The 23,291-nt window shown below is 28.7% G+C and overlaps 1 protein-coding gene across 2 annotated transcripts; it reads right to left on the bottom strand.

The window, feature by feature from the left end:
* Positions 1 to 746: 746 nt before the first annotated feature.
* Positions 747 to 14,422, bottom strand: LOC111035883 (transcription factor E2F2-like). Of its 2 annotated transcripts, none has more exons than XM_022317699.1 (10): positions 13,927 to 14,422; positions 11,072 to 11,181; positions 9,366 to 9,487; positions 5,992 to 6,121; positions 5,681 to 5,906; positions 5,495 to 5,595; positions 5,091 to 5,248; positions 4,581 to 4,697; positions 4,306 to 4,519; positions 747 to 2,341 (listed from the first exon to the last, which is right to left on the bottom strand). In XM_022317699.1, the coding sequence occupies exons 2-10, from the start codon at positions 11,145 to 11,147 to the stop codon at positions 2,316 to 2,318; spliced, it is 1,170 nt and encodes a 389-aa protein (XP_022173391.1). In that variant the 5' UTR covers positions 11,148 to 11,181; positions 13,927 to 14,422; the 3' UTR covers positions 747 to 2,315. The 2 variants fall into 2 exon arrangements, with proteins under 2 accessions (XP_022173391.1, XP_022173392.1); XM_022317700.1 differs by lacking the exon at positions 13,927 to 14,422 and adding an exon at positions 13,349 to 13,593.
* Positions 14,423 to 23,291: the final 8,869 nt, after the last annotated feature.

The following is a 23,291-nucleotide window of genomic DNA, read 5'->3' as shown; positions in this document are numbered from 1 at the left end:
AGTACCTAACTATTCAATTAGACATTAAAAGTATTTGAATAACTGTTATTTAAAAAATGCACAAATTGTCGTATATTTTTTTTTATTATTTAACACCTATTTATTAACATGTCCTGCACAAAATTATTGTCACTTGGTATAAAATATCAAATTAAAAAATATGTATCGATTAATGATAATGAATAATTATAGCAGTTCATTAGATATAGATACCCCAAAGTTGTTGCAATAATTTTGATTTAAAATATTTATGTATATTATATTAAATATCTAATACTAATCATAATTATTACTTAAGTAGTTAAATATGAAACAAACTCTTAACAGGTATTCAAACTCATTGTCTGAATTCAAAACTCAATAATATCCATTTATTATAACCTCTGACTTTATTAGGTTAGTATAAACTAGACAATAATTTTGTTTTAAATTTATTAAAATAAAACTGTAAATCAAAAATGTCTATTGTATATTAATAATTATACTAAAATAATAATAATAAATACATAAATTACATTGGCATGTTATGTACTAAAAAAAAAAATAAATAATAATAATAATAATAATAATAATATAAATAATAATGAAGAAAAATACCAAAACAAAAGGTGTTTCAAGATTTAAGGTAGACATTATCTGAAATGTTTCATTTAAGTATATTTCAAAAATTACCCATCTGTAGAAAATATATTTAACAATAAGACTCAAGAAGATTGTGAAATGTACATTAAAGCAATTGATACTTAATTAGCTAAAAGTGCATGGTAAAATGCAATTGGACGAACATTTGATTATTACAGAAACCAAAAGGCTATTCACTAATCTCACTGAATGCTAAACCAAATTGTCATTGATAGCACAATAGATATACTAATAAAACCATTTAAAAAGTTAACTAGAAACAGATGATGTATACCAGCTATTCTCAACTGGTGGAGGGACCTTTTGGTGGTTATGGTAGCTGATTATTTAGGATCACCGACACAGCATTTCATTGCCCCAAAATGTAGCACGAGTTTCAATCCTAAAGATCATCACTAATATGCAGTATTTTTTAATGTTGAATATCAATACTATTAATTCATTCAAAACAATTTGTATGCAAATTATAAAATTCGTTAATCTTGACTAACTAAATTTCACATCTATGTAAGAACATACGTAAACATATGTGGTAGGAATACACATATATTTAAACAATGACGTTCAGTGTTCAGACCAAATAAGTTTTGTTATACACACTACATAAGTGTACATGATGAGAAACCATCAACTAGTAGCGGTAAAATAAATTTTTATCCAAAATGGGCATCAGGTAATAATGTAGTGTATCAATCGATTGAGATCGGCGGATTGGGGGTATAGATCATGAAGAGGAAAAAATACATTGTCTCAATATACAAGTGTTTAAAAAAAAAAAAAAAACAAATTTGAGTACTTACATCAAGGTAAATTTACATAATTAATTTTGGAATAATAATTCTAATTTTCACTTAATCACTATAGGTAGATTCTAAATCTAAAAGTAATAAAATATACAATTTATATTTTAGACATTTTAATATACAGAAATTGATGATTTTATAATACACAGTGTTTCAGTTCTGAATGGCGAGCATACCCATTCCTTGTACAACAGTTTTGTTTTAAGGGAAAGCTCAAAATTTATTTTTAACAAATAAAAGGCACTAAATAGCATAAAATATAATTTTTGTATCTTTTTTAAAAATAGCGTATATTTAGCATAGTAACAAATTACTAGTAAATAAACGACCAAAAATTGCACATTAACGAAAAGAACATAAACAGAAATAAAATTGGTTTAAACAAAATAAATAATAATTTGAACACATTTTCATAACCAAATTTTTAATTTCTAATATACGATACTTGAAAATACTTTTTTTTGTACCTTGATATCAAAATAATTATATGCCAAAAAAATAAAAAATAAGATTGGATGCTAAAATAAAAACATAATACATAAGTAAAATTTATGGTTTTTAAATAATAATTATTATAGAAAATTTAATTTCAATTTGGGATAAATTAAAATTTTGTTAAAAAAAAAGAAATAAAAAATTGTTTAGTTTAATAGATATACCAAATGGTAAGTTAATAAAAGAATTGTTATACAAGGGAAGAAAACGAAGGGATTTACAATTTGCAAAAAAAAAAAAAACACACATTTTAGATACTAAGAATTTTTAACCTACTTATAACCTGAAACCAAACAAGTCACCAAGACCCTCATCAGAGTCCAGACAGTAGTTGTAGTCATCTTCGTTTGGAGGTTCAAGCATCAAGAAAGGTTCTCAAGATATCTCAAATGTATCTTTAGCTAAAAAACACAATAAAATGTGACTAAAAATTATGAAAACAACTTATTCAATAAAAGCAACTAACTTCATGCAATTATGAAAGAAAAAAAGAAAGCTTAAAAAGTAAGACAATACTAAGCTAATAACAAACACTTTTTTCATCATAAATCCAAAAATAAATACATGATTATGGTTTAACTATTGCATTGAGAAACCATTTACTTTTGTAATTTTGACAAATATCAAGACGAAATACTTGTTGATAAAAAAAAAAACAGCTAACATACATAACATAATATTTATGAGTACATACTACTTATAATTTATGAAACATTTGTTTGTATAAATATTAAATAAACTCATGAACATAATATTAATATGTTAATGTTTAACATTTTAATATAAAGCTAATATTAACATACATAATTATTAACATTTTCAGTAGCTGCTTCACTGGACCTTAATTTGAATTAAGTAGATGCACATAAAATATCCATCATTAATATTATTTTAGTACAATATTTCATGTTACACACAACATAATTTGTTTATGTGGTGTATGAAGAAGCGCCGATTGTACAAGGCAGAAGCAGATAACACACCAGGCGACAGCTGAATTCCATGGTGCTACAAGACATACATTACATGCGGCACTCGTAAAATTCAGCGGACGACCGACATGACTGTTTTTCCCCAAGAGCAGTATACCCGAAGCAATGGCAAATTTATAAAATTTTCGGATAATGTGGATGAGCAAAAATTTAACTACACAGTAAACGGTATAATTTCGATTTTGATAATCCCCAACAAGTTATAACAGGGTTATAGTATTATCATAAGATTAAAAAAGCAAAAAGTATATAATACAAGACAAGGTTAGGTAATATAACAAATAAGCAAAAAAAAATTTTTTTTAGTATTATTAATAATAATAAAATAAAAACTTTGTACAACAAAATGATAATTTATTACTTTATAAGTATCATTGAGATTCTTTTAATTTGGTTTATCTACCTATTAGAACATTCTTATAAAGTCTAACTTACATTTAAATAAACAAAATTTTTATTTTGTTGAGATTAACGACTGAAATTAACCCATAAGATACATACAAGAAAAAATATATAAACTAGAAACTACCAAAAAAAAAAATATATATATTCATTATAAATAATAAGATTTATCTCGCAAAATTAGTTAAGTGGTAAAAAGTAATGAAAAAGGTGGCAATAGTATTGTATTTTAAACTAAAAAGTGTGACTTGATCTTGAACAAATTCAAATGATGTGAATAATATAAACATGTACTATTAAGAATACTAATGGACTAAACATAAAGTAGTAATATAACATCATATACATATATGGAACTATTTAAATAGGTGCTTATTACACATATTATATTATTCAACTTAAGGTTATTACAAACATTGCCACCTTTCAGTATCTAAAATATTTGATTGAAAGCAATCAATCATTTACATTAAACGCCACTTACCAATTTTGTATACAACAAATTTTATGATAAGTTAATTCTATTTAATGTTTTACATTAAAAAGTTATAAGGTAGGAGGTATCACATGTTTCAATTAACTTCACAAATTATAAGATAAAGTATTGTATATAATAATATTGTTGTAAATAAAGTGTTGTAAATGACTGTCAATAAAAAACAAAAACAAAACATAACAAAACAAAATTAACTACTGGTAAACCAATTAACATGATCAGCAATAGCACATTTAGAATAATATCTTTATCATGCAGCATACTGTAATTCACTTAAATAGTTAAGAAAAATAATGGAAACCAAATAAAAAAGCTAATATAGTATTAAGAAGGTTAAATATTAGTTTGTACTAAAAAAAGTAGAAGAAAATATAAGCGAGCAACTGTAAAAGTTTGGAACTTCATGGCCATATCATGCATAAACCAGGATGTGCGTGTAAAACGTAACGTGGTATATGTGTAATAATTTGCATACCGGAACCACTTGTACTAGGTATATACTGCTGATCATCCAAAGGCTCTTCCTTGAATTTTCTGATTGTTGTATTCTCTACATTTTCTACAGTTTCTGATTCCTCAACGTTTTCCATTTTATATTTGTGTGACAAATATGTAGGTGACTGTTGAATAACTGATGATTTTTGAGGCGATTTTATAACCGTGTTGCCAATTGTTGAATTATTGGCACTCTAAAAAAATTTAAAAATTAATTCAAATGGACTTTGAAACATTAATTGTAATTATACTAACCTGAGATGTATACGGCCTTAACTGACTTTGTGGTTGGTGTAAAGTTGAATTAGTATTATACTCTGGACACAAGAACACCTCTATTTCACCAGTGTTACTTTTCATGTACATCTTTTGCTAAGAAAAAATAAACATTTTAATATAAAAAGGGGAGAACGTGGGTTATTGTTCTGCTCTACAATAAGTGCCAAGTGAGAAAGGTGGAAAAATTTGAAATTTGAAAATGTCTTAAATAGTTCAGAAAGAATAAAAATATTAAGAAAATTGTTTTATGTAGATGTAAAGAAATTTTTATATATTAACATTTGGTGAAAATTCCTATACCTTTCTCCCCCTATTATTTTGAAAAGTATTATAATTGTTAATGTTTAATATCCAATATGCTACCAGAGACCACCCTTTAAGTTGAAAATCAAAGCTTTTTTACGGCCCTAAAGGGCAGTGACAAACAAAAGAATAAAAATTTAAAAACATGTCATTGTAAAATATATTCAACATTCTTATACTTACATCTCCATCAATGTGATCTTGAGGTACTTGTAATTCAGTTTCTGGAGGGGCTTTAACAACCAAAACAGTCTTTTGTCTGAATGATTCAATAGACCTAATATCTTGATAAGTTACATATCCAAATCTTTTATCTTCTGTCAATTGTTTTATATCTCGTTCTGCAAAAAAATATTAATAAAATATTTTATCATACACACAAACAACATTGAAAACATAATATTTTAGTAATTAAAAAGTCAAAAATACCCAGTGAAATAATTTAACTAATTCTAAGCACTAAGTATATGGTTTATATCTCAGTATTTCATATTATACTTAATAATTGCATGATTAATTATAATATATGATTAATTTATGATTTTTGTACCAATTTAAAAACTATGTTATAATTATTTTATTCATACCAGTATTTAAAATCAAATTATCTAATTCTTCTTCTTTGGCTTTCATTTTTTCTAAGTCCTGTTGAACATTATTTTTGTCTGATCCATATGCATTTCCACCTCTAAAAAATTAATTTTTTGAATACAACATTACTTACAAATTTATAAGCATACATTTATTAATCAATATTTGTTTGTCCCACTTACTTCCATTGAATATTATTTTTGGATTTTTTTTCCAAAATTCCAATACCTTCTAAAACATTGGTTATGTCATATATTCTCCGTTTTTGAACATCTAACTTTTCTGACGCTATATTTAAATCAACAACACCATCTGTAGAATTTTCAAGCAGGCCAATAAATTTTTTGGTCAATAAGCCCAAAGAGGTATCATAACGTGTTGGTCGTTCAGAACACTTCTTTCCCGTTACTAAAATAATAAATATTGTACAATTATTTACTTACATTGAAGCACACATTTCAATAAATTGAGATCTATATATTATTTTTCTAACCATTTTGAGCAGGACTGGGTTCACTGCCAGTACTTGAACTAGACCATTTTCTCATTAGCTTAGCTGTTGAAGGTGTAACATCGTCATACCCAAAATTTTGTGACTCTAAATTTAATCTTCGTTTTACACCCTTAAACAAAAAATTTAAATCATGATAATACCAGTTAGAATTTTACAATATAAAGAGAAGTACGTCTTAAAATCAATTAACATAGGACAAAGGATTTATTTTACTCATTGTGTACAACATTTCTAGAGTAAAAATTAACTATTTCTACACAAACTTGTTACAATAAAAAAATAACTATAAAATATTAACTGTTTCTCAATAAAATTATTCATAAAAATTGATATTAAATATATAGTTTATTTATACAAACAGTTTTTTTGTAAAAAATAAAATTGAATACAGGTTTGTATGTATTATACAGACACTTCATATAATTTATTGTAGATTTAATCCTCAATTGTTGAGGATTAATGTTGTTAATTTATTATCACAAGTATTTTGGATAAATACTACAGGTAGGTAGTAAAACGATTATTTTTATAGAATAAAAGTTTGTTAAATAAACAAATCAATGTATAGTTGTATAAATACATAAGGTAACTAGATATATACATTAAAACATAAAATATAAGTATTTCAATAGCAATTTAGGATTTTATACAATGATAGCTGGTCTAAGTTATTAATGAAATGTAATCAAATTTTATAAGGTACATTCTATTGTTATGCCTAAACTCTGCATTTATTCAAATTCGGTTTTTAGGAATTTTTAAATACATTTAAAAACCATATTTCTGAAACCTTGAGATTTTTTGTATCACTTAAGGATGATCCTGTGCCATTAAAAACTTACATTTGCAAAACGGAAACCTCCCTTTTTTATTTGATTTTATTAAGCAGATATTTGTTTTGAGACTTTTGATGTATCTAAATTTAAAAGTGTAGTTTTTGAGTTAAGTAACTTGATGTCCTAAGTATAATATGTCTTTAGTAATAGGTTTAATAGATTTGGGGCTTAGACAATTTAAATAACACCACTCTGTATATAAGATACATAGGCACAACTTTTTCAAAAAACCATTTATTTATCTATCAATTTAGACAACATTTATTAAAATCACAACAATTTGCAAATAATTTTGTAGTTTAAATTTATAAAATGTTCAATTTTTATATCTAGTAATTGAGAACTTAAAACAATAATTCTCATAACTAATGCATGTTGTAACCATTAAATCAAAAATATATAAATAGTTTTTTTTTTAAACATTTAATTCAAATCTGGACAAAATTAAATTAACTACTAAACAAAGAATAACAATTGTAATAATTTTGTTGTAATTTAAAAATATAATTTTTGGGTAGGTACTTGAAATTTTTAAATTTAATAAGCATATTATTATATCTTATATACATACAATTATATTTTCATATGCAATGTTTTTGTCAAGAATTAATTCAATTTACCTACCTTTTACTTATAGTAAAATAAATTATTTTAATAGCAATAGTATCATAAACTACTTAATAATATAGGCTGACAGGCCATCTTTGCTCTGAAATGTGTTTTTTATAAAAATAATTTTATATCATTGAATTCAAATATTAAACACATCCATTACAGCGATCTACTGAACAGCAAAGTAGTACCTACTCCACCTTTTATTTTAATAACAGATTGGTTAGTAATGAATAAGTGATGGGAAATTTTAAATTTTAAATTTTAAAATCAATTTATAATATTAAAATAATAAAAATAAAACTAGGTACCTACTTAGTTATGTGGAGAAAGAATTAAGAAGCTCTAATTACTCAAAAGTATTTTGTTAACTCGAAGAGTTGTTGTCAGCTCACTGTTAGTTTTCTCTCTCTGGCCCATGCGTAACATAGACAAAACAGATTTACCCAGAATCAATTTTTTTTAGTTTTCGAGTGAAATCACCTATTACAAAATCGATACAGAACAATATTTTTGAGGGATTGACACATCCATTTGTCTAAATAATGTCTCAAAACAATTTAAACATCATTTTAATTAAATTTTTTGTTTTATTTTGAAAGTAGAATACGAAGTCTACTATTAATAAAATATAAAGCCGATATACCATACCCTCACAAATATTATCCTCTATAATTTTTGTAATAGGTATTTGTATAAGTTAACTTTGAAATCATCAACGATTTTAGATGTAAGCGTTTTATCTATGTTCGTGTGAGTCCGAGAGAGAACACAAATATTGTGCTGACATCCTCTTAACTTAAAACAAAAACATAATAAATATTTACAGTAGGCAATTTTAATAACTTATGTATTAGTTGTGTCTGTATATAAATATATATATTTATATATAGGGTGATTCATCATGCATGCTCACCTCCTTTTATTCTTTAATAATGCATTTATTCAAGATCTAATTTTTTCAACTTTTTAAATATGCTTAGGACTACGTTTTCGAATTATTGAGATTTTTGTACCACTTAAGGAGTGTCTTGTGAAGATACAAACTTCTGTTTTAAATGAGAACACCCCTATATTTAACTATAAATTATACAGTAGATAATTTTTCTGAAATTTTTTATGTATCAAAATTAAAATTTGTACGATTAGTTTATGGGTTATTTAACTCTTGAGTTCTACGGATAAAAGGTCCATAGTAATGAGTTTATAATACATGGGGGCTATGGTGATTTGAAAATTGTAATCATTAATAATTAGTCTATGGATATAAATAATTTGTTAAAATAGCCCGAGGATAATAAAATACCAGATTCAACCTTATGTCTATTTTATACGTATGTAAAAATCAGTTTTAAGGACTATTATCCTTAATACAAACATTTTAATAACTAAGAAACTACTCATTCAAATTTTGAATGCGGTACATCAAAATTTTCAAAAAAATTATCGACTTGTTAATTTACGGTAAAAGAGAGGGGGGGTCTCATTTGAAAAACAGAAGTTTGGATCACCACAGGATACCTCTAGGTGGTACAAAAAAATTTAAGGGTTTGAAAATATGGTCTTCGAACAGGTATATTTAAAAATTCCAAAAATCAAAATTTGAATGAATTTATTATTAAAGGAAACAATGGGGGTGAGCATGCTTGGTAAATTACCCTGTATTTAACTAATTAATTATGAATAATATTGACTATGTGTTATATGTATTAACGTATAATAACATTATACTTATTGGACATACATAGATAAATGAGTGTTGTGATGTTTAGAATTCCAAACCATCTAGTTTTTTTTTTAAAATTCATTTATGTTTTTCTGATTAGATTTTATCTTATTTATTAAAAACTTAAGTGGTTTCTATATTCAAAAAAATAAAATATAATGAATTACATTATAACTTACTTGTGACTTTGTTAATGGTGATGTAAGAGGATTTGGAATGATTTGATTTTGTGGTGTCATACCATATTCATGATCAAGCAAGTGATATGGTGATGGCGTTAAGAAAGTTGTCATATTTGGATCTGTAAAATAAATATATCATAATATGAAATTATTTATGAATATGCCAAATATATAAATTAACAAGTTAAAAATAATAAGTACCTATTTAACTAAAAATAATTACATTTTTACAACTGAATTATCTTTTTGTAACAATTGTCAATAGGTGTCACAATGTACGGTTGAATGACTATTGAGTAAAACTTATGAACATTTATTGTCAACTTCTGTCTTGTAAATAGCTTTTTAAGATAATGTTAAGGGTGAGGTGGTTGAAAGTAAAACCTAGGAAAGCCTCAGTGCGATTATAACATAATGCAAAATTATCTAGCTTAAATCCATGATAACCACCAAAATAATATTTTGATTTTAGACAATAAATAATAAACAATGAATTTAGTTCTTGTATAAATTTCCTTAAGTTTAAGCAACATTTGAGAATTGTATACATTTGCAGTTGCACATTACAACTAAAATGGCATCAAGTAAATCAAGGTATAAATACAAACACAGTAATTGGTAATACCATAATATAGGACACATATTGACTAATCAGTTAGTAAAATACTAGATCCTTTGTTATAAAATAAAAAGGTTATAATAAATTCTTATGTCTCCTATGATTAGTATTAAATACAAAAACTTAACATTTAAAATTAAATAAGATTAGAAATATTGATAGATAATATATATTAATTAAAGCCTTAAGAATTATGGCAGTGCTTTAAAAATAAACTGAACAATTTTCAAATAAGAAACAGCTATTGTTTATTAAAATAATAGGTATATGAGTATACAGACAAATAGTTATTATACAGGGTGATTCACCAAGTATGCTCAACCCCATTTTTTCCTTTAATAATGAATTTATTCAAATTTTGATTTGTGGAATTAATAATATATATTCTCTAAGACCTTATTTTAAAATTTTTGAATATTTTTGTACTACTTAAGGAGTTTCCTGTGGTGACACAAACTTCTCTTTTTCAAATTAGAACCTCCCTCTTTTACTGTTAATTAATTAGTGGATAATTTTTTTGAACATTTTGATGTTGATAGTAGTACAAAAATGAAAAAAAAAGATTTTGAATTCCAAAATATTTTATGAGAATTTGTAAATAGGTAGGTATGTAAGGTACTTGTTAATATCTAATTTTTTTAATTTACTTCTTAACAATTTCACATTTTAAAAAATTATAAAAAATTAACCACTTGCCTTTAAAATCAAGTTTTTTAAAAACTAGATTTATAAATTGGTTATTTTCAAAAAAAAAAAAAATTTTAATCAGATTTTTTACTTTCGTTACTAAAAAAATAAAAAATATTATATTATACACGTAGCATACAAGCCAATAAATTAAATAAAAAAATTAATTAGAACAAGTTATTTCATTAATTAGGTCATTCTGTCATACCTTGTGAATGTCTAAAAACTATAATTAGGTAAACCTAATAATTGATTACCTATACCTATATATTTATGTATAGATTTTATATGGTGGACAATTGGAACTTATAATTTAAAGGCAAGCACCTATTTACTAAGTCAAATATAAGTAGTGAAAAAATAAATTAAAAAAGATAAGCTTAAAAAAATCACCCACCTAATTTAATTATTGCTGTATTTGGAGTAGAAGATCCATCTTCATCCAAATTCAACATTCTGCATGCCTTAGACATTTTGTGGATTATATTGATTCAAAAACTGTTATACCTAAAAAAAAAGAATTTTGCTATTAAAAATAAATCATTATTAAGGTCTTATAAAATAATATATGTAGATACTAAATATAAAACTTTACACCATTAATTGATGAGTCCTTTTATATGTAAGGCAGGCCATCATAAACAAACAAACGTATATTTATCATGTTAAAGGCACCATCTACCTATTTCTTCATAAATTAATTAATTGTATAAAATATTTAGGTATCTATTCAACTTAATACACTTGAAATAGAAAAGAAAATATATCTATAAAGATATTATTATGGTTTAGTATTTTAGAATTTTATGAGAACAAAATTTTCAAAAATTTCATTTGTTGATTTTCATGGGTATTAATTTTGGGGTGTTACCCGATTACGGGTTATAGTAGTGCAAAGTAGGTTGGAATTAATACTGTTTTCAGTGGTTTTTAAAACTAAATAAACATACAGTTTTCATGCGAAATTCCATTCATTATTTTATACTTCACATCCAAATTTTAAAAATAACTCCAAACATATTGAGAACCACTAAGACATTTATATATTATTAATTTTTTCCATTGTTCTTTATAAATTGCCATTTTAACTTTCAAAATTCACTGAATTGTTAAAACTAATTGTAACACAAAGTTTAAATAAAAAAAAACTTTCAAAAATTATACTAATATGAGTTGATTGTATTAATAATAATTTTCTATGACTGACTAATATTTAAAAGTTGATATCATACAGTGTCATTGGAGGAACAACATTTGTATCCTGCATCAAAAACTTGGAAATGTAATAGGTACAAGAGGTAAAGGCATTTTTCAATTTTATGGTAATTTACAATTATTGAATTTACAGGAACAATCAATCTTCTTTCTCACATCTATTATTAACATATTATCATATTAGGTATAGGTAATTTATAATTAACACTATTTGCTTTAATGGGATCATTAAAATTAAGTTACATAGATATTGAAAATGGATTTAGATCTTAAGTGCTTATGTAAAAAACCGAATGATAGTATTTTTTAATCTAATTTAGATTAACTTTTCATACTTTTTCCATTCCATTAAAATAAAAAAATATCACAATTGTGCATGTTATTGGAATAAAATTTATATTGTAATTAAATAGGTTGTTAAAAAATATAGGTAGGTACCTCTTGTTTCTTTACTTAAATCAAAAATACAGGATGATTCTTAAAATTTCAACTCAAGTCAATATCTCTACCTAAATGTTTAAGTACTTAACTAACTAAAATTCATAAAAATTCAAAAGAAAACCTACTACAAATAGATGGGATGAAAATAGTTGGTAATGTTTTTGAGTATAAATTATTCAAATTCTTATAGACATTAACTAATTAATGTTAGAATTCCCGTATACATTCACCTTAGTTCCTGCAGTGACTACTAATTCATTAATATTAGGTAAATTAATGTATTTAAAGGAATTTTAAGAATAAAATAAATATAATTTAATTATAGAGAATAGTTTGGATATCAAATAACTAGTAAACCATCATTTAGCATTTATTACAATTAATTTATTTAAAAATTTAAAAATTAGATAGACAACTACCTGGGTATTAGGTTACATTTTTTTTATTACTTAATTTAGTTTATGAGATAGTTGATTATTTTAAAATTACAAGTACCTAGTGTAGATATAATATGCTTAGTCATAATAATCAAAAACAAGCGGGAGGGGGCGGATTTCTTGACGTGTGCGGATTATCACTTGACCGGATTACTGAGATAGCTCTACAGTAGGTTCAAGTTTAGAAAATTCTAAAATAAATATTTGAAAAGGTTCATATTCGATAAAAGAATAATTAGATGAATTCGCAAGCGTCAGTGAAATCACCTATAATATAATTTATTCCTGCCCCAAGTTCAACCGAAAGTTGACAAAGAAATACAAACTAGTGTACTTCAACCATGCCATACACCAAACAACAGTAGGTTCAAATACACCACATAAGATTAACAAAATTGAATAATAGAGCATAACCAACAAACAAACTCATCGACGATCCAGTTGTTGTGTGTTGCGTATGAAAGGGTTGTACATGAGCCAGACAAAGGGATGTGATCAGTTGTGACAAGTTGAAAAAAAATGTTGGCCATGTCGAGTTATCGGCGTGGGCATTGGTGCACGGATAATAAAAAAAACATTACCGACTCGACGGACGAGGTGTTTACAGTCTTCAGTGGACCCAAACACTGTCTGTCGCTGTCCCCAGGGGTGTTTTTCAGAACGACTACTACAGCCGGTTCGCGTGGCGACGGTGACTGGCGGCCGCGACGGATGCCGAGCACATCTCAATTGACGAACGGAGTGTGGCACGACGAGACGGCGCGATTTCAAAAGTCCCGGAAACAAAGGGGATGCAGAGCCAGAGACGCTATAACGGCGGCGCGGAGATACGCGGATATAGAGGTTATGTTTTGGCTGGCGCGCGCGCGACCGTACCAACGCACGAAACGCCGCGAACCGCCTGGCGCGCGTGACGGACCGATGGGTAGGCGGGCAGCGGCTGGACCGATGGGAGGGGCGGTGGAACTTTGGTCGGAAAACGCGAAAACCAACAACGGGACGGCGCCGAGTACGCGATATTCGCGCGAGGCTTTTCGTAACGGCGGCACAAGTCCACGGGAGGGGAGAGGAGACGGACGCGGTCCAGATGCCGGAGGCGCGGTGTCCGTTGCGCGGGAGTCTGCGGGACACCGCTCGGCAGTTGTTGTGTTACACTTACCCCGAGAAATCGGCGGTGACGACGAAACGCCGGTCACTGATCGGCCGTGGTGGCGTTTAAGGTGCAGCTATCGCGTCCCATGTCGTCGGCGCCGTAGAAATTGGTTCGGCGAGCACACGGCTCTGTACTGAGAACGGGTTACGAGTAGTTGCCGGAACGCGAGACACGAGTGTCCAGTCGGCGATAAACAACACTGAACAACCGAATTACAGAACACACGCACACGTACACACACACACACACACACACACTCACACACATGCACACACGCGCGCGCGATGATTATGTGGCGGCGGTCGCGACGACGACGACGCGTACGCGGATAATACGTAACACTGCGGCATAGGAAAAGTCGTAGCTGCTCTAGTCCCACAGACGCACCGGGACGACGACGGTTCTACGCGGTTGTAAAGTTATTTCGTTCGAGATTCTCCGGTGGACGACACGGGTTTTCGGTAACGCGGCGGCGGAGCCTTTGTTTACGCGGACCGACTGTGCTGGCGGCGTGGTAGGGAGGGTGTCGTGCGGCGGGGAATCGAAGCGGTCTGTGTGCGTGTGCCGGCGGTGGCGGGGTGCGGCCAATCGGGTGGCTGCTGCCGTGTGCCGTTGCCGTTGCCCGGCCAATGGCGGGCCGGCCGCGCGGCGGCAATCGGCGTTTAAACCGTTTCCCGCTCATCGAGAACAGCTGTTGGTCTCGACCCCGGAACCCCGCCGCGTCGACCGGCTTTCCCCACCACCGCGACGAAGACCGCCGCCGCAGCGGGAAGCGCGCCAAAAATCAGATTCCTCCGCGTGCTGCAACACAACACACGGACAGGCGCGCGCATGCGTTCTTGACGCGTTATATACATATAATACTTCAAAATACGCGGTGTTCCCGTGTGAAACTGTGAACTGCGTGTTGAACTGTACTACTGTTCACTATTTAGTGTTTGTTGTTGTGTAATTGTGTGAAGTTTAGAGTTGAGGAAAGTCGTGTGGGGTGTGCAATCCGTAGGTACTTGTGAGGCGTGCACTGTAGTGATCTGTAAAGTTTAAACTCTCAGTCTTAGCCGGCGCACGATGCACATTGCGGTCCTTCCATCATTTTTTAAGTTTATATTATTCGAAAACTTAAATAAGTATGTTTTTATTTTTTAGCGTGTCGTTGAAACTTAATGCACCTACTCCTTTAACACGCAAACGATCGATCGATTTTGACAACAATATTTTACATTTATACCTACATATTATATAAACCTAAATTCGTTAAATATTCCAAAAAGTAGTTTGACCTAAAGAAAAAAGGGCATATTTTTAGTTTACCGCGGCCACTTTACATCTAGTATTTTTTTTTTTAGCAGTATGACGATCACTGATCGATGGCACTTGTTAAACAAATAGTTTAGGTTACCAGTTAATCACTGCCCGGTTTAATGATAGCTCCTGAAGGGTATGTCCCCTTTGGTAGACTATTCCCACCACACTGTAGAGCCTCCAATCAAGAGGTCCACAGAACCTCGAGTTTTGTGACTGAAGCTGGCAGTCAAGGAGTAAGAAGTGACTTCTTGTCATACTTGAAATGTGCTCAATTCTTAATAATATCGATTTTCATAAAGATGCCCAGTAGGTACACTAAAAAATTAATTTGTAATGGTTTGACAGACACACGTCGCAAATATGCACATAATTCTTACTTTGGAAATTAAATAGGATACAGCTATAAACTACGTTGCATAACGTTTATGATAATATATAATACTATACTCCCTTATCCTTTTACAGAAAAAGTAACAAAAGCATGACGCTATATAATATATATATATTATATACATGATCAAAACTATAAATAAGGCTTAAATTCTGCTCCACAATTTACCACCATCGCTATAGGGCTTTCGAACCAAACCCCAAATTATTATATTTCATGTTCGATTCTTGTTCTATTCAATAACTTCTTACATTATGAAATCACCAACTCGATTTAAAATTTATCATATTGGTGTCTAGTGTTATAAGATTGAAATTCTTTTAAGACATTATAAAAATCTAATAGGTATAGACAATAAACAAAATAAATGACACCGCACGCTTCTGTCATATAATGGTGTATGTATAGCAAATAACCAATATATTGCCATAAAAGTAAACCTGCAAAACACTTATAAATTATTAGTTATAGTTCAATAGTTGCATTGTTGTTTCAGTTTATTTTTGTTTAATTTTGTTCTTAGCTTCTAAATATGTGATATTTTTGGAGGACTTTTAAAAATGTTTGTGATGCTCAAGCGTCAATTCCCCTCCCATTTGCGCTTATGCTCATATGTATGACACAAGAAACTTCTATAAAACTGTGATAGGTAAAATCTTAAAAGATAAAAACACTGCAAGAAACAGACATTAGGCATAGGTATATTAACAAGTAAAATTAGGTAATATTTATGCAACTCAATTAAACAAATGCAGCATATCACTATATTCTGGATAACTCGGACTGAGATAGGTGTAAGGTGCAAATATGTGCAACTGACAAGTGACAACTGTGTACCTAGTATAAGCTATTTTTAGTGTTAAACACCTAAACGACGTAGCAGTATACCTACTGGTTACTATACCTAATAGTAAACGAAGTAGCTAAGTAGCTAACACTTCAAAACGGCCGTACGACAAATAAAAAAGTTAACTATATAATGTAGCACAACTGTACTAGTGCTTATGTATTACGCATCAACGAATCATTCATATTTTACGTAGCCCGAGTAAAATGTAGCTCAAATAAAAATATAAAATATTTTTAAATTAGAAATCAACTATACTAATACATAGTATATTACTGTAATACTTATAGGTTAAACAGTTTATATCTAAGTCGTAATCTTAATTATCTAGTTTATAACTTTCTCGGCTTCTCGCTATTACGTGTTTTTTTTTTGTTATAATTGTAATATTGTATATGCTGTGTAATCTCTAAGAAGCTTCGCTTAAAAAAAGGTAGCTAAACCAAATTGTTTGTCCAGTATACCTTTACCTGCATTTATTAATACATGGTTAAATTAAAAATAATACATATTAATATTTAATAATAATTGTTATAATATAACAATGAATTAAAGGATTGACAAGAATTAATAAACTAATGAAGTCATGTTGTCTGTTGCGCGGGAAACCGGGCAGGGTATCCACCACTAGCAATTCAATATTTCTTAATATGTTATTTTTATTATTTCAATATAGTTTCCATGAACTGTAAACATTGCAGAACACGTTAAAGAATAATGATAATTGTTATATTAAATTTACATCGAATAAACGCAGTCCTTAGACCAACTTAGTAGTTAAACACGTATAAAATAACATAATGACAATTTATTCGATATTTCGATCTGAAAACTACGTATAGGTAGTACATACATAATTGAAATCGCATATAAATAATAATATGGATAAAAAAACATGGGCGTTATTAGATGAAACGACTTAGTAGATACCTGTCCAGTATAAGTAGGTACTTGTAAAGTTATAACTTGGTTATAACCTACTTGTTACTTACAATGTTTTTATACCATGCTGTTATCGACTACAAGAATTAGCAGCTGGTGTAGGCTGTAGTGACTAGTGGCGCGCTTTTCAAAATAATGTACGTTGTGTAAATGGCACAGATAGATATGATAGATATTATAATTTTTTTCAGGGAGAGGGGAGATATTTTATTTATAACATTATAGAATACAAATTAAATTATAATACCTATTGTTACTTAGTACTTATATATAGATATTAATATTAACTATTAAGTTATTATGACTAAATTTGGGTAAAATATTTTTCAGTATTCAATTTTCAAAATGTTTGATCAAGCAAAAATTTATTTGTCAATATTAAAAAAAAATTACTAATAATGTCTTTAAGTATATATATAGCTAAAAAAAAATTTTAAATGTAATCATGCGTATAGTAATATAAACTATACTATTATACTGTACGCATGAGACAAAAAAAAAATGCTTAATGTAAACATTTGGTGAAAACAGATAGCTTTTTAGTTATTTATGGGATCGAAGAGGGCTCATTTATGTTGAAAATGTTAGTCTCTCCTGAAATTTTATTGACTGTAGTCTGTAATGACCATTATGAAAAACTTTTTTTTTGTTTAAGGCAGAACAATTATTTGTGGGGTCAGTGGGGTATTTTCTATTAAAATTTCTTATGTTAGCTATGAAAAAAAAAACTTATGAATTTCTAACTGCAAAAAAATTGAAAATTTTCGAGATTTTGATGAATGTCAAAATTTGAACTTTAAATACATATAAAACATAATCTTGCTTATGTATCTTTAATATATTTGATCTTCCATCAATGCAACCATTAAGGAACCTTGCATTACATTCTCAAGTTTTTTTACTAAGTTGAAAAGTTTTTATCGAGGTTAATTTTTAAAAATAAGCTTTAATTAGCTTAAAGAGTTAAAATAATTCGAAAATGTTACTTTATATGGAAAATGCTATTATAAACATCCGATGAAAATGTCAAGTGTCTACGGTAATTAGTTTTTGAGTTAGGTACACTAAAAAATTAAAACCGATTTTTTCTAAAATTGGTTTTGCATAACATATTTAAATCACCACTTTTTTCCTGACGCTTTTTATTTTAACATCCCAAATTACCAAATAGATTCACTTTTGTATCAGAAAAGCTGTTATGTTGAAAGTCTCGGAGTCTGGACCCATTGACTACAAAACATTTTACGTAGTTAATATTACTTTAGGAATAAATTGTTACACTAAGTAGAAACTTATAAATGTATAGTATAGAAAAAAGAATACATGTACAATTTAAAGTAATACATTATGCATAATGCATATGCTAATACATTCTAGTATTCTACATTTATAATACATATTATATGAATACATATCTATATTTTATTATGAAGTTGTGTATCCCTGAAAAATGTGAGAATATTCGTAATACCATAAGAGCATTTTTACTACTCTCAAATCTTGATGACAGACAGAAAGAAAAACACTCGAAACTACGCTCGAAATATAAAAATACGACGACAATATCCAATGAGGAGGAGGGTGTCCGAACCCGGGGTCCACCCCCTGGTTGTTTCCCTGAAACATCTCATGATATACAAAGTCAAAAAGGGAGAGTTTAGAGGTAAGTATACTATAAAAGGAAACTTTTTAATATAAAAAAATAAAACTTACAATTGAGTCCTCAATAATGACCATTAGCACTATAGCTAATAGCAATTTATATAACATCGAAAAATATTTCAACTATTTAATTCCCTATCTACTATTTCGTCACTATAGTTTTGAACATCTACAACTGTGAATTTAATATAATTAAACCGAGCAATTATTATATTTAAAATATTATTAGCTTTGTCTGTTATTTATAGAGACATCGGCTAGTCGGCTGCAATTTTAAGAACCAATAAACCCATCATTAAATATTATATATTTATATATTATTATTATTTATTATTTACAAGAATATTGCTAATGCTATCACAACGTGGGAGCCACTATCGCGCATATACCTACTTGAGATCGGAGTAAGTAGAGCAGTGTTCCGCAGATCTCACTTAGGGGTTCCGCCAAAGCACTTTATCTATAGACTATGAATCTTCAGAGTTTTTACTCTGCATAAAAGTTAGATCCTCACCAATTCACGCCCTATACAGTCGCTAGGTACTGCAGAGTATCTAAATACTATACTATCTAAATTAGACAGGACTAATTATATGATTACAATTTAAAAATTATAATATTTTAAATACAGTTTAAGAAAATTAAATTATTTTTATGCGAATTCTACGAGATTTTTTTTTATTTACTTGTTAATAATTCGTCAATATTATCACTTATTAATATTTGTACAAATTTCTTTAATTTAATTAAACAAGAATGGATAGGCGCCACATATAGGTATAATTCTAATCTGTACGTGTTATGTGTATCTTTACTTTCATATTAAAATTCCTTAATTTTTTTTATAATTCTGGTTTGTTTGAAAGTTGCAGGAGTTCCAATGTCTTCACATAAACTTTTTTTTTTGATAACTCAAACACCTTTTTTCTTAAATTATTAAAAAAACCCATTAATACCAGTTAGGAACTGAAAGGTATTAACTCAATTCTAAATTTCGATCTGAAGAATTCTTATATTAACTACCTTGAAATAGAAAGTATACTAGGGTTTTTAGTAGTTCTTATACCATATAACAATAGTTAAAATTCATAAGTTCATAATTTGCCAAACATGGACTTTAACTTTATATTTTTAGGGTCCTTTGTTAATTCACTGACTTCTACTAAATCATCTTGTACATTGGCATAATTGAAAACGAATTGGTTTAATTGATTTAACCCGAGATTAATTTTAATTGTTCTTTTATTTCCTCAGTTAAATGTATACAGAATTTATTATAGTTAAAATTAGTATTATATAGTTGGTAATTAGTATTAATTAAATATTATGAACAATGTTTTTCTTTAAAATATGGTGTTTAAAATCTAAATTTTGAAACATTATTTTGATAATGATAAATTATTATCACATTTATTATATTGTTATCTTTAATTCATTTCTCAAACATAACTTTTACTAATAACAGTAATAACCAATTGATTAAAAAATGTCGGTAGGTGGCTTCTACGCATCATCACGGCCTATGTGTTGCGAATTTGTGATTGCGATAATATTATTAATGGATATTTTAATTTTTGAAACACATATATATGTCAAATGCAGTGTAACAATATCTTGTTATTTCTCTAAAATATACGCTTTTAAAAGGTATGGAAATAGTATACATTTTTTAACTAATTTTCTATATTATTTTTTGAACGGGTAGCTCCAAATCCAAGCAAAAAGTGAGGAGCCTGGGCCTCTCATCTTTTCGCCCAAAGTAACGACCCTGGGTCTATGGATCAACTACCTATTGATGATCAAAATTGGTCTTGATCTTGTGGTCTCTAAAGACTCTTGGTATAAGACCAAGACCAAGATGGTTCTGGCATTAGAAAGACCAAGATCAAGATTAGAGCTGCAGGACCAAGACTAACACTGCAAGACTTGAAATTTTTTCTTTTTTTCCGAAAACACATACGTGTCTCTAGATTTAATTAACTAATAATTTTTAAAGAAAATAATAACAAATTATTTTTACAGTTATTAAATTTGATTATCATTCGAGGAAATGCCGAATTATTGAAAAAAGATTAGAAATAATTGGAATTATTATTACAAAATAATATAGTTGTTTCATATACTAATATTTTATTTTCCCGAAATCGATATAGACGTTAAAAGTTGCTGTCTTGCTAAATGATAATAGGATAAGTTATGTCTATATAATACACCTATACTTTGAATCGAACTGGGACTAATATTCGATTAGAGACTAATAATTGCTGGAAGTCATTACGGACTACGATATGCATCATTTTGATTGTAAGTACGTTTTTATTTTTCTTCGTAGTGGTATTGCCGTATTAGATATTGTGTAGCTAAACGTCCAAAACTACATTGTCTGCATAACATATTATTATGACTGTCATAAACTTGTAGTTTATTAGTAATACGCCTTATTGTTGTTAAACTTACAACGAGTAAAATAAAAACTAAATTGTTTGACTTATTTTATGTTTACTTTCGAATTATTTATATAATATGTATATTATATATTGGACTTAAGTTCAGGGCCGTACCAAGAACCAGTAGCACCCCTGGCAGAAACCAAATTTGCCCCCCTCCGCCCACTATACAATTTTTTTTCAACTACCATGTTCATTATAAAAAAAAAATCACTGATGATTGTAGCACAAGTATATTATATTCATTTTATTATATAAATATTTTTAATATTATAAAAATTGCTCTATTATGTATTATGATTAAATAATAATAACAGATTAAAATAAAAATTAGTTGGTCAACGAAACTTTTTTCAATAGATAAAATTGCCATACTTGTTAGACAATTTTGGTTCATCGCAGATCTTAAATAGTTTTTTATGATCTTCAGCTTACTGAATAGCTTCTTTCACATGTAGCTGTGGTGACTGGAATATCATGGTTTCCAATATTATGATGCGCGCATTGCGCGACCAGAAACATATTGCGATAACGCTAAAAAAACCGCGGATTTTTGCTGTTGTAAATTATCATATTTGAATCGAGACTGCCAATCGATGAAATTGAGCTTTCGTAAAATTGCGCACCTAGCAAATTCCCTCTTGTCAATGCCTAGCTACGGCCCTGCTTAAGTTTCATCTTAGAAGTCGTAGCAAAAAGCTACACACAGCTAAAACAGGTATTACATTTTTTTTTATAGATTTTGTAAAAATAACATGAGTGTTGCAAGAGTCTTATTATTATACTAATTAGTAAATTATATTATTGACCAAAACTAATACCATGACTGAGCCTGCAAGACTAAGATCAAAACTAACGTGTTACGTGTATACCCATTACTCAAGACCAAGATTTTAAAAGTCTTGGTCTTGATTTTGTTTTGACCATCACTACAACTAACAACGCACGACCGTTGGAATTCAACACTGTACTGATATGTTATAAATCATTATAATAAACTATTTTAATCCATAATAATATATCAGTTAGAAACTACGAAGTCAGCCAAGTGCCGTATATAAGTAAATTACACAACTAAATATACACATTAGTGTACACTGAACTCATATTATCTTGAATATGCTGCATGTCTGCAGTGGCGTAGCTAGGATTTTCTGAAGAGGGGTGTTGATTATAAACATTAAATATTATATTATATAATACGTACAAACTAAAACTTTTATTTTAATTAATTAATATGTATACATAGTGTTTGTATGGTATGGTCATTATTGGTCAATACATAATAATGAAAAAAAATAATATATTATAAAATAAAATCCGTTCGTCGTTTTTGATTGAATGACAATTTTTGTATTACTTCTTCTGCTGTTACTTCGACTTCACGATGAATATTTAAAGATGATAATCTATTAGGTCTAAACTGGCCAATAGAATTTCTAAGATATGTTTTTATTCATTTTAATGTAGAAAAACTTCTTTCAGGTTCACATGATGTGACAGGCAATGTTGCAAATATTTGAAGGAGTTTAAAAACATTTGGAAATAGGTCTTTATTGCACTTATCAAGAGTGTCAAGAACACTTTTTAATAAAAAAGTTTTTCCAAATGTGTATGCCATAACTTTACCTCTGTTTCAATAACTTCTTGATCAATATCATTAGAATAAAACTGTATAATGTATATTGTAATAAATAATATGTAATAATTAGGGCTGGGATTTGTATGCAAATACATATTTTTAGTGAAACACGATAAATTAATTACTGTAAATGAT

Source organism: Myzus persicae, unplaced genomic scaffold, assembly GCF_001856785.1.
Source record: "Myzus persicae strain clone G006 unplaced genomic scaffold, MPER_G0061.0, whole genome shotgun sequence".
Taxonomy (NCBI): Eukaryota; Metazoa; Arthropoda; class Insecta; order Hemiptera; family Aphididae; genus Myzus; species Myzus persicae.
This window is presented reverse-complemented; position numbering and strand designations above follow the sequence as displayed.

Coding starts and splice junctions, on each gene's coding strand:
- LOC111035883 (XM_022317699.1), bottom strand. CDS start 11,147: ATGTCTAAGGCATGCAGAATGTTGAATTTGGATGAAGATGGATCTTCT. Junction 6,122..9,365: donor CACCATTAACAAAGTCACAA/GTAAGTTATAAT, acceptor TTTTTGTTTAAG/GGTGTAAAACGAAGATTAAA. Junction 4,520..4,580: donor TAAGGCCGTATACATCTCAG/GTTAGTATAATT, acceptor AAATTTTTTTAG/AGTGCCAATAATTCAACAAT.